General features: G+C 36.6%; 1 protein-coding gene across 1 annotated transcript; it reads right to left on the bottom strand.

Annotated features, from left to right (window-relative positions):
• Positions 1-909: 909 nt before the first annotated feature.
• On the bottom strand, positions 910-4151 carry LOC147861885 (uncharacterized). Its single transcript, XM_087322476.1, has 4 exons — positions 3093-4151; positions 2318-2397; positions 1510-1969; positions 910-1411 (listed from the first exon to the last, which is right to left on the bottom strand). Exons 1-3 carry the CDS (start codon positions 4149-4151, stop codon positions 1510-1512), a joined length of 1599 nt encoding a protein of 532 aa, XP_087178602.1. The 3' UTR covers positions 910-1411.
• Positions 4152-14184: the final 10033 nt, after the last annotated feature.

Consider the following 14184-nt stretch of genomic DNA (forward strand, 5'->3'; position numbering starts at 1 on the left):
CCCATGTAGGGTTTTATATTAGAGTGGAATCAATCTTCACGCCTAGCACTTGGCAAAAAGATATGTATATGAACCAATTCTTTTCGATCTCCAAAATACCTATTATATCATACACAATGTTTGTAATGCCAGAGCCAACCGAAGAAAAGATGCATAATTAGATACGTATCCACGACCCATTGGATAAACCCAAGGTAAAAGAGCCTCTTTATTTAACTACCCTTTTTTGGCTCATATCTCTCTACATTTAGACAGCAATCTATCTAGTACATAAAGTACATAAAATGTCACTAAAGTGTGACAAGTGAACGAACTACTGAATCACAAAAAACATAACGTCCCCTAAATTATTAGTACAAAATGATTGAACTAATCTTCTTTGACGTATGGAGTTATCACATATCTCTCTCTCTGTTCACATGAATGTGCGTGAAAGTACCAAAAAACACAACAAAGAAGCATTATTAATTTTTCTGTTCCATAGAAAGTAATGTATATATACTACTCGCTCAGGCCGTGCAATAATATTAATCGACAGAGGGATTAGCATTATAGTACTACTAGAGGATTGATCAATCAGAAGACATAAATAACTGTAACGCTTAATTGCTTCATATGTGCAATTGTAATATTAATCGACAGAGGGATTAGGTTTATACTACTACTAAAGGATTGATCAATCAGAAGAAGACATAAATAACTGTAACGCTTAATTGCTTCATATGTATATGTATATACACATATATAGAAGGAACAATTTAGATGGATGTTAATATGTGGTACATACATTTCAAAAAGACCAGATTGGTTATATAGATTATGTATCTTATTATTATTACTTCTTTTTATGTGTAGGAAGTAATATGATCACACTGCAGTACATGAAGATCACATTGCAATTTGTTATCGCCTGCAAATTAAGAAGTCTGCTTTTTAAGAGCGTTCCTTTTGTATAGTATATATACATACATATATGAATCACACAAAATTAGGCGACGGCCATGGCTGATTATATATATATACATTAATGATAAGTTATATGAATCATGCTGCAAACCGCAGAAAAGTGGGGCAAAAAAATACCTTTCGGCAAAAGAGGAGCTTTGTGCAGGCTGCTTGGAGAGTAGAGTTCCTGTTTTTTTTTTTTCTTCCTTTCTATAACAGAATTCGGTGGTGGATTATTATATGATCATGACATTTTAATGATCCAAAAGAATCGAACAGGCCTCTCCTAAATTTGTATGGATTGAATAGCAAAAGAGGTGGCTGTGCAGTATGGATTGATCGCTTCCCCCACTGTAATTTACTACCATTCTTTACATAATTGCGTTGTTGTAGAGAGGACTTCTGATTAGTAGTACAGTAATCCGTATCTATCTATCAATCTATCCATCCATCCATGAGAAATCATCTGTATGAGTGAGTGAGTAAATGTTACTAAATTGGATCAGATATGGATACATATACTTTAAAACAAAAAAAAGGAAAGGTAATTTTAGAGATCCCAACCTAGAAGGCTGCAGAAGCGGGCTGCACTGAAACTGGCACATACTTAAGAGGGAGGTGGTGGTGCTGATGCTGATGCTGATGCTTCTTCCTGATAATCACAGAGGATGATGCTGCGGCCTTCTGTGGCGATGGCGATGGCGGAGGAGGCGGCTTCCTGTCAGAGGAGAAGGCAACCGCCATGGAAGCTGTGGTGGAGGTGGAGGTGGAGGTGGAGATGGAGGCCCCCACTCGTTTGCAGGAGGGGCACATCGTGATTAGAGGGAAGGCCATGTCCTTCTCAGTCCTACTCCATGATGATGATAAGGAGGAGAATGCGCCGCCGTTCTGGTGGCTATACTTGCTCACCTTCATCGCCCTCAGTCCGATTACTTCCTTCTGTAACCGCCTGTTCTCTTCCGTTAGCGACTCAAAGCAACGCTTCAAAGCTTCGAAGTCCATCTCCGTTTGCTTTACCTTGGTCCTGGTCGTCATCCATCCAATCCATATATACATAATTAATTACATATGGAGCGAGCTGATTAGAAATCCAATCCATCCCATCACATCAAAAAAGAATAGATCATTACAAGTTCAACTCTTATTAAGTAGTATGCGAGGAATCGATCATTACTGCACACAGATGATTTTTAATACAGATAATAAGAGTGATGATTATACCCAGCTGATTAATGGCGTGGTAAATATAAGAATGATGGATCCTATTAACTCTATGCGATGCTGCAAAAACAACTTATTTTAATTGCTAAAGAAAGATGCTAGGATGCACACTATTATAACGATTTATTTAAATTAGTACAAACTATTATACCTTGCTCTTCTATTCTGGAACCATACTTCCACTTGCCGAGGCAGAAGAGCGAGTTGCTTGGCAAGGTCATTTTTCTGCTTCTGAAGACAACATTGTAATCTCAGTTACATTAGGAATAGAAATACTTTTAAGAGATTAGATTCAACGTTAGTTTGTACCTAAGGAGAGTATGTACTGTAGGAATACACAAGATTGAGTGGTTAAACTGTGCAATAATTCTTAGGTCAAGTTTCAAGATCACTGGTTATATAGCCTGGGAAAAAAGATCTCATTAATAGTAAACTTGATTGATGATGATGACATGAAAAATATTGATATAGAATGGAATGAAGGCGAAATGTGTGTTCTTTGAATCTCTGGCTCTTCAAGCATTAGAGCAGAGAAATTGCAAGTGTGTGTTCTATGAAGCTGCTCTTCTAGTTCCAGAATCCAATCAGACACATGGTCACATTAATTGAACGCAAAGTAGTTTGTAGATATTATGGAAAAGAAAGCTGAATCTAGAGTCTAATCTAATTTAAGCAAATTTAGGTCACCTAAAATCATAACGAATCATGGATATATATATGCAGTTATTTTATGAATGAGAAGAATCATCACGGAGATACAAGCAGTTCATCAATGCCGATTTTCGTCAGGAACCTGGGCAGAGATGCATGATATACTCAATCCATTTCGGTCTAATCTTCGTCAACATTATGAAGGCCAATCTCCTGTTTAAATGGATAAATTCGAATGAATGATTAGAGCTGGTGATCGAGTATATTAAGTTTACCGGATTGAGAGTATTGTGTTCTTTGAAGCTCTCTTCGAGAAGAAAAGACTGTTCTGTGGAGAGCCGAAGCTTCTTTCTGGACGAAGAAATTGCTCCACGAAAGTCCGATCCAGTCATTCCAGGGTTACCAGGAGTAGTATCGTAAACGTTGTTGTGACAGGCTTCACTCGTATATTGCAGAGAAGCATTAGCATTCATTTCTTCTTGAATGAGATCTGCAGAAGAATTAGCGGAAGAGGAAGAGGAGGAAGAAGAAGCAGAAGATCGTTCTCGTTTAGAGGATCTGCACAAATTAGTGATGGACGAGATTACAGAGTTCTTGTTCACATGTTGTAATGGTTGATCAAGATGATGTTTTTGTTGCTGCTGATAATGAGGAGGATACTGATGAAGAGGGAGGTGATGGTGATGATGAAGAGGAAGAGGACTCACAAGTTTTGGTTTCTGATTAAGATGAGGATGATTATTTTCTTCAGCAAGAATTGTGGTATTCTCTGCTGTATCAAGATTTGGTTCTACCACTCCATCGCTAGATGTTGTTGATGGTGAAGTGGAGGTCAATGGCATCTGGTTCATATCGATTATAGCATTATGGTCATCATGATCATCATGACGCCGAGAAATAGTAGAATCCTGAGTAAATATATGACTGCGTAAGTTACCGCCATAGCCAGTACTATGTGGATGTGATGAGGATGAGGATGTTCCTTTCCACTGATCGGCCAAGTTCGAAGGTTTAGCTGCTTGAATATTAAGATGAAGCTGTGTTGCTTCATCTATTTCTTCTTCTGTACCTTCAATATTCAGTGGCGGAGAGGATTTTAATGGCGGGAAGAGCTCCATCAACTGAGCAGTTGATGGGGAAGAAGCAGAGGATAGGGAAGATGGAGGTGGAGGAGGAGGAGGAGGCGATGAAACCCCAGCAGTGGTGGTGATGACAACAGAACCAGAACCAGAGCCAGAAACAGAAACAGAAGAAGAAGAAGAAGATGATGATGATGAAGATGAAGATGAAGAAGAAGAAGAAGAAGAAAGAAGCTGAAGATTTTGGAACGCCATGGCCGAGACTAAAATCAGAGGAGGAGGAGGAGGGACTATTTATACTTGATGTATGTATGTATGTATGTATGTATGTATGTATGTATGTATGTATGTATGTATTTATGTATGTATGTGTGTGTGTGTGTGTGTGTATGTATCTATCATCTATGTATGTATGTATGTATGTATGTATGTATGTATTTATGTATGTATGTGTGTGTGTGTGTGTATGTATCTATCATCTATGTATCTATGTATCTATGTATCTATGTGTGTATAATAAGTCTTCATTTGGGCTCATATAGTATGTACCATACGTGCATTCTCGTTCGCGAATGATTCAAACCTTCAAGTATGGTAAATACCATACTTTTTTAGTAATTAAGTAATTATTTATTATAAGGTAAATTTTTTTTTAAAGGTAAGAAAGTTTAGGAAAAAAATTGTAAAACAAAAAAACAATAAGAATGTTTTGATAACATACGCATTTGTTTTCATCCGTATGAAAAAAAGAATGTTTGCCAATGCATTCAGTATATTACGTACTGTGTTTTGGGCTAGCACAAACTGGATTAACCCAGGTTCAAATGAAGAATGCAACAATTTTGAACATTTGAAAGGCCCAAAGTATTCATTTGTATTCAAGAGAAAAAAAGGAGTTGTGCTATTGTGTGTTGAGAGGGGTTTTGTACATTACTCTCGGGGGTGTGCTTTCATACGAAACGAAGAATGTACACACAATTTTGATCTCGAACTTTCTTGAGCCCTTCAATTTGTTCGGATTAACAACATTTTAGCCATTAATAAACTTGTGTCAATCTCATTTATGTTTTCGCTTTAGGTGTAAATCTTTATTAAGTTATCATTGGTTTATCTATGCTTATACGCATTAATAGCAATGATACAAACAATAAATTTAACGTATGGTGATGACCACCTTGGACTCAGACGAAATGATTGTCAACTTATAATGGGAGCTCATTCCTTCAAGGACATAGATTCTGCATGGTCTACACCAACATGCATACTTATTACTATCCAAAATTATTTAGGATACTAGAGTAGAGTGTTTGAATGCGCATTATCTCTTTTGGCACTTCTAGATGGAGTAATATCTTGTGGACCCAACATTTGCTAGGGCCAATGGCGATGACGTATGAGTTTTTCTCATATTACAGACTACGACATTTGTTGATTTGCATTAACTAGGAAAATTAGTAACAAGTTCCATTAACTATTAATGTTATCTACAAACAACCTTTCTCGAATGCTACGATTATTGAAACTATTAGTTATTAGATGAAGTGAAAAGGTTATCCTTAGTTATGGTTTTTAGGAATATTAATCTAACACATACACTAACCATGTTACATGCCTTTACATTATTGTAATCATAGATTGACATATTTGCATTCATGGGGCCTGCCTCACGAATGCATGCGAATACATGTAAATGTTTTCGTCTTTTTTTTTTTTTGAAAATACTAATTTATTTATTTTTAACTGTTTTTTTTTCTATGAGTGAGTGAACAGCAAGCAACAAGTGAGGAAGCCTCACCCTACTCCCTGTGCGTGATGCTTACACCCTCGCCTCCCTCTACGTCCCGTTCTCAGTCTGTATATGTATATATGTGTGTATATATGTATGTGTGTATATACATATATGTAAACGAATGGTTTTTATAATATTCTTGGGGCCATTTTCTATTCTCGAACATCACGAATATCACAGATGTCGAATATCACGCATGTATCAATCTATGATTGTAATGTTTGTAACTTATGAGCAATGGTGATTTCGTCAACTTAGGTAGGTTATACATTCTTTAACATACCTTCTTTTCTTTGCCTTTGTTTTATAACTTGAATTCTCTATATTTTGATGTTGTAATGTAAACCAACAAGACAATAACCGAAGAGAGGAAGAAACATATCAATTGATTAATTTATTTTACCCAGAATTATTGGAGGTCAAATATGAATTTATCAGAACAAAGCACAACATTTTTAAGTAGTTGGTAAGCGACTCTTGATGTTCCATTATTTTACTTGGAGAGTGCACATCTCAATTAAGAGCGAAATAAGTGCAAGCTTAAATGTGATCGAAGGTAGAGAGTTGCAGGAAAATCTTCTATGACGTATACTACCTCAAGTCCAACTTTGAAAAGGCTAGAGGTTCCACTTGTACTAGTAAGTTTCCAAAAACAATAGAGCACTTCACTATATATTGTTAATATGCTTATCTTTATTCATATGTATCAATGAAATTGCGTCACACACAACTTGCATTATCTTAGGTGCAACAAATCATCCTTTCTTATGATTCATTTTGATGACGCCATCTATAGTCAATCAAGGAAAGTCAACACATAGAAATGTCATGGACTTTCTTTCAGTATCTTGAGGGATCTAAACGATCTTCTGACACTCATGAAGGCTATTGCCTAAGTTTTGAATTATCGAAGAAATCGTTATGATAGTCGACAATTTAGATGCGAAAAATGTCGGATATTTCTTTGCTTAGTTTGTGCACATAAAGGTACAAACTTTGCTTCATGAACCAATGATAAAAAGTGGGTTGCGTGTGACTTGTGCTAGTATCCCAATACGATTACATTGTGACTGCGAACTTCTTTTTTCATCTCAATATATATATATATATAATAATAATATATATATATATCCTAAAAGGTCCATTGCACCTACATTCTACAAACTTATCCAACAAATATCCGATTTCATTAGATGGCAAAGGGTACACGCTAAACCTAATCATATAGAAGACCCACCATTCATGGAAAGTATGAGAAACTAGAGTTTAGGAAGCACCAACCAATATTTTATTGTTCTGATGAGGGACACTAATGAGATCTTTCTTACAATATTTTATCTACCAAATCTGTTATTGTAATCAATGTAAAATATAATACCTTGATGAAGAACTTTTCTTCTCTCTTTATTGAGACATTTCCAATGATGGAGGTCTAGAAATTGATATCCATGGGATTTTTATTTTCTTTTAAACTATTCCTAGAAAAACAACAGAGGAAATTGACTAGTTATGATCTTATTTTAAGCTCTCAAATGTGTTGACGAGTCATCTTTGTATGCACTATCCGAAATTTTAATCATTTTACTTACACCAATGAGATATCGTCTACAACCTACCAATGTCTTTATAAGGAAATAGGAACTCATTTGACAAAATTTCTAGAATAGATCTTTTCCATGTTGAAAGCCATGTTCAGAGAGAGTATCTTTCTTTCTTCCTAAGGAAATCAAACACTCAATCATTTCAAACTATGAGATAAGGACACAACCATATGATCATTTACAGAAATTTCCAATATGAGTATCTTCTTATAGTAAAAAATTACAGTTCTAAAACAATACGTTATTCACTCATTTAAATAACCACGTTAATGATACTCAAAGGTAGCATCAAAGAGATTGTATGATAATGGGGACACCTTGACGTTGCAACTTGTAACGATCAACATTACATATTGTGCCCTAAGTGGAATATGTAAATCAATTTAATCTTTCCATCGAATATTAATAAACAAAAATTCAACGTCAATATGATTGATGCATTGGGTACTTAGTAGAATACAACCCCTTCATTTATGTTTGCACCTCAACCATGATGCTTCTCGAGTTGAACTTGTGATAAACGGTACAATACAATGAAGTATGATGCTTGACACTCGACAAACTTATAAAGCATATCTTATGAAGATCTTGTCCTTTAATACCTCAGAATGTGTGACTTATCTCAAGACTTATACCTCCATTGTAGTGATAAGTTCAATGATGTCACCTAAGAATGAAGTTTCTTAAGCAATAGGATGCATCAAGATTTTACTCTATATTATATTGACCATTACATGAATAAGCAACATGATGTGGAAACATTGAATAATGCCAACATCAATGGAGTATGGTAATGAGGTAATTTGCTAGCATATAGAAGATAATGGTATGAAACTTTCAAACATGGAAATTTTGCATGACAAGGTCGGCATCTCCAAAGTTAACAACTAGATTAGGACACAACTTCTTTGGTGAATCTCTAAAGAAATACCATCACGCTATGCACTACATTACGGGTAACTATATATAGTGAATGAGTATTCTTTGTAGGGGAAAAGGACCATATAAACATTGGCGTAACTACTTTTTTAATTGGTATATTTTATAGGGGAAAACTATCTAAAATAAGTCATACATTGAAAGCCAACATGATCTAGTCAATAAGCACTAGTTTATCCATAATCCACTTGGGCATTCTATGCATTATTTGTTAAAAACAACCACCACCAACATTGGTTCCCCACATAAAGTGCAAGCTCCGTGAGTTGTGGAACATAACATTTCTTTTGTGAGGCATGCTCATTAATTCACCAAGTCTCAATTCATTATGAACGAAAAACCTCCACAACGATTCCATAACTTGAGAATTGGGGAAACATCATCCTCTATATGATTAAACTTTAGTTTGTTTGCCTTGTCCCAAATGACCTAGGCGCCATGATGAAAATCATGATCATGAAGACGTGTTATTGGATTAGACATTAACATGATCAATAACAAGATTTATGTTGAACAAGAGTTAACCTCATCATCAGTTGGATATATATCATTGGTTTCACAAATATAGTTTCAAGGTGGGTCCCGACGACCATGCCCATGCCATGCGAGTCATGACCCTATACATCATCATGAACATATGGATGTATGACTTTCAGCGCACAGAGTCATTATAGAGCCCTTTCTATATGCATTTAAATAGAATTTGTAAAATAATTTAAAAATCTACCAAAACATCTTTTGCCAACCAAGTAAAATACTCATTAGTCCTTATCTCTCCCAACATGTTTGAGGATGAAACAATATATTTTGCATGTAGATATTACGGAAATTTAGATGTACACAAAGAGACATATCATTAAGGGCAAAATTTTTGGTTATAAATTATTTTAAAATGAAACATAAAATGAGGTTTTCTGTAGAGCCTAGTCTTCTCTTTTACATCTAAAATGGATTACGAGACTTGATTTCACTACATAACATCAAGTACTTTTTAACTCCATAGTACTCTAAAAGATAATGGATGGCATAGAAAAGCATGTAGCCATTAGGATTTAAGGATGCATGGGGGAGAGGTGTACATTTCTTGAATAGGATGAACATTTGTGAGGCCACTCCAACATAGGGGAATTCCTTCTTTTTGTGCCCAAATGTAGGCTTGTTTTAGATTTGTGAATTACCTAGTGGAACATTATGTTTTTGTTAGATTGAGATTTATTAGATGTGGCAATGTTTTGCCCCACATGAATTTGATTTTGTCTCAGTATATTTAGTGAACATATACCTAATCAAATCGAGCCATTTCTACTCACATAATCGCCATTTTAATGGAATGTAGAACGTTTAAGCCCACTGGTGCTTCACCTTACTTTATGTCGTCTAATGGATTATTTCATTCTTTTCATTGCAGACAAATTCATGTTTCATGCATGTAGGTCATTTGGGCGTCTGTATAAATTGTAAATAAGGCGTGGATGGGAGGGAAAAGGGCCATATGGATACTAATCCTCCATTACTTTTATTTTTTCAATTGTTTGATGTTGAGGCCTCAATTCACACTTGAACGGAAATCCTCCTACAAAATCTGCATTGTATGTAACAATCTTTGTGCATATATGTGTGCGTGTGTGTATGTACATATATTCCGTTAGGTCCATTTTTCACAAATAATATATTAGTGTGTGGATATACCTTGTCTTCTTTAACAAATTATGTACATGGTCAAACGAAAGTTGATAGTCAAAGTTCATGATTTTAAGGCTTTTAACTTTTAGCATGCCATTTATTATTATGCATAACTTATAAGGCATTCAAATGTATTGACATATGTCTAAAATCTTTCATTACTTATATGCAATTATTGCCCAATTCCTAAAGGTACTACTATTAACACATCAAAGTGAGTCTAAGTGTCCTTAGAGTACCATATCATCATTAATTCACTCATCATTCATGAATCATCATGATCTATTGCCTCCCCCTGAAATGAGACAATCATTCAAAATTCCAACATCCATTTGTTCAAACTTCCTTTTACTAAAACAAATTACCTACATATCTACACACAAGTTACCCTCCACTTTCCATTTAAAATTGAAAGTCATTACAAAACTCTCCTACTTGAATATTGATTTTTATTCATAGGTCACACGGGTGATTGATAGTCCACAAGGATAACACAATTTATAAACTTTAATTGAGCAAGCGAGACACAGAGAGCATGTACAGTTGATGTAGTGTTTTTGAGACCTTCCAAAATTTCTGTTTTATCTAATTAATACAAACAAATTCGGACGAAGGGAGAGGGAAGTGTATCAACATCTTTAAAGAGGTCAATGTGCCCTATGAGACCCGAACTACATATATATTATAGTTATAACTTGTTCGCTTGTTCGAGAATTGAAGGTTAATAAGCACTAAATAATGATGTTTATCATGACGAAGGTCATCAATCAATTCAAACTATACAAGCTATAATTTAAAATGAGATGAGCATCAAACATGCTTTAACTTTTCTTGTAATTCCTTCAATATAGTCGTAATTTGTAATCTTGAATGACATGAGTTCTTTGATGTGTCGTAATCTCCTCTTTCCAGAAGAAAATTGTGCTCAAAGATTTTTGCGCAAGGCTAGATTTCACATGAATCTAAATCAATTTAAAGTTAGATGAACAATTTCGTTTAATTTCAGAGAACAAAATATTGTGCATTATGTTTATTTTGATATCTTAAAATTCTTCTAACATATTTTACAATGATACTCATGTCCATTACTTTATTTTTCAAGATTTTTAGCATTACTTTTGACTCCATCAACACCAACAACTATTATTTTAATCAAGTGATTGTATGTTTAATGATTTCATTGTTGCTAGTTTTCTCAAGGGAAGGTTTAGGGTATAATATAGATGTTAATTTTCACCTCCTACTAAAGGTGAACAACGATACATTTTGGGCACACTAATCCTCAAAAGTAATGGTCCAACATGTTATTCTTTATGGAGATCGTCAAGCCCCATGAGTAACGGTGTCATGAAGAATTCCGGCCATATGATGAAAAAAGGGTCGAGGGCATGAGAACGGGGTTTTCGGCGTGAGGAGGACCGGTCGGACAAACGTGTGAGTGGGGGTGTGCAAATAGGCACAAAACGCAAGGACCGGAGTACAATAAATGTAAGTATGTGTAGAATATTTAAGGTACTAGGTAGAGTAGTTATTGGGAACTTTATGTCCCACATGTATAGAGAATACAAATAAGTTTAGATGGAGAGAATCGAGGGCAATCTCTGACAGAAAATGCGGCCATTTACTTGAGATGTAACGACCTCCCCTTGTGCTATAAAAGGGGAGGTTTGAGACTGTTTAGGGATCCTAGTTTTGGGAGAACGAAGTGCTACCAGACCGAGCTCTGTAGACTTCGGCTTCTCTGTGTTCAGTGTTCTATTGTCGTGCTGCGAGGCCTGCATTTCGCGTTGGTAGCCTGTGTGCTCCTAACCGGAGGGTCGCCATCGTCTGTGTGGGTGCATTTAGAGCTCGAAGCTCCTGTGAAGAAAATAGCGCTCGGCCACAACCGAGTCTTAGATTCACTTCTTCAAGAATCAAACATAGAAATGGGAATAGAGATGAATACTCGTACACCAAAAGAAAGTACACAACATGTTTACCGGGAAAATCCTAATAGGGAAAAACCACGGGAGCCCACAGACTCCAAGCTATCACTATATGAGAAAGGTACAATCAGAGACTCGGAGGCAACGACCTCGAGCTCTGTTTCTTCGCCAAGCGGCGGTTACAACAGAGTATCGCTCTCTCTGGTGAATAAGGTTGCAAGAGAAGAAGGATTGAATGGCCCCAATTTGATGCAACATGTTATCTTATTGCTTCTATATGCAGATGATGTGGTACTCTTCTCATATGATGTTGATAGTATGCAACATTTACTTGGGGTATTAGAAGAATTTTGCCATAGTAGTGGACTAGCAGTGAATGTGACGAAAACAAAAATGATGGTAGTGCAAACCATCCAACCTCATCATTACCCTATGCTCACATATAAAGGTGAACATATACAATTTGTTCAAAGCTTTAAATATCTTGGTATTGATGTACCCGCCACAAATAAATGGAGTGCATGCTTTGATTCTAGACTCCAAGCCGGTTGGAAATCATATTACCTTTTGGAGAACCAATGCAACCAAAGTGATACTTGTGGATGGGAAGTAAAATTAATGTTGTTCAATGCCATGGTAACTCAAGTATTGCTTTATGGAGTAGAAGTATGGGGTGGCACCATCTCTCTTAATGCATGGAACGAGATTGAGAAAATTCAAAAGATGTTTTTAAGGAGGCAATTAGGAGTTAAATGCACTACCTCTTACTAGGTTATGCTCTTGGAAACGGGTGTTCGACCCATAGAACTATTGGCACTCCAAAGAGTATATAAAAGAATCATAAAAGTAAGATTCTCTCATCTGGTTGGGTTGTTGACATAAAGAAATGGTTTAGAAGATGGGGTGTGGATGATCTTTTAGCGCTTTCAGGCAATGCTATGCAATATGTAATGATTGAGGAAAGGTTGGTGGAATCATTAACGATGAAGTGGGAGGATGCTAAGAGGACAAAGCTAGAATACTACATTGCAAATGTCAACCCTGAATGTTGGTCTCAATATAAAGCAAGAATGTCTATTGATCGTATCCAACCTTATCTCATTACAAATATGAGTAGCAATGCTCGTAGAGCCCTTACACTACTTCGCACTCGATCTCACAAGTTAGGTATTGAAGTTGCATCATTGAAGTTAGGTAACGAATTTGAAGACACATCGTAAAGTATGCAATGAAGACATGGTAGAGGATGAATGTCACTTGCTCTTCACATGCTCGACATATAGTGCAATTCGTTCAAGATATGTTGACATACTAAGAGGGAGTGATAACTTAAGATCCATACTTAAGACACCACCTAGAAGGTTGAGCTCATATGTGTATGCTTTATTAACACATAGAGACTTTGTGCTTCAACATATGAATACCCCTTCTTAGGAAGGAGACATATATCAAGAACACATCATGTATACTCTAGTCCCATAGGTCAAAATTGGCCTCTTTATGGACGATAAAAATTCTAATTCTAATTCTCTCTCTCTCTCTACAACATTTATACACATACAACAACATGATAACACTCACTGTCCACGCTCACTATAAAGTGATTGCCCTAAGTCATATTTATACTTATATGAACTTAGGGCTATTTACAAATATAGCCTCAATAGGCTTACTCAACACATTTACAAATGTGTCTTCTCTTCCGGTTCTTACCGGGTTCGTCCGATCCAGTTCTCACCGGGCCCATCCGATCCGGTTCTCACCGGGCCCTCTTTATTCATAACCGGATCCCATCCGGAGGGACCGATTTCCCAACAATCTCCCCCTTCACTCCGGCATGGGATGTCTTGTTAGCCCGATCCACTTTCGGCACACGTCCAGCTTGTCGGTTGTCAACACCTTGGTTAGCATATCTGACCCGTTCTCCTCCATGTGGATCTTCGTCAGCACGAACTCTTGATCTTCTACTCTCTCCCAGATCCAGTAGTACTGCCGCTGGATGTGCTTTGTCTTGGAGTGGTACGCCATGTTCTTTTCAAGGTGGATGACACTTTGACTATCGCAGTGGAGCCGATATTCCTCATGTTGGATCCCTAGCTCTCCGATGAAGTCCTTCATCCAGATTACCTCCTTGCTGGCTTCCACAATTGCCATGTACTCCGCCTCTATGGTTGACAACACGACTGTCTTTTGTAGCCTCAATTGCCACGAAATAACTCCCCCTGCATAAGTCATGACATATCCGGATGTAGACTGGATGGTATCCGCATCAACCGACATATTCGAATTGGTGAAGCCTTCCAAGAGGGGTTTACCGGAGCCGAATCGGAGGCACATACTTGAGGTGCCTT

Source organism: Azolla caroliniana, unplaced genomic scaffold, assembly GCF_043228905.1.
Source record: "Azolla caroliniana isolate FFs.n. ecotype wild unplaced genomic scaffold, voAzoCaro1.0.p SCAF_7, whole genome shotgun sequence".
Lineage (NCBI taxonomy): Eukaryota > Viridiplantae > Streptophyta > Polypodiopsida > Salviniales > Salviniaceae > Azolla > Azolla caroliniana.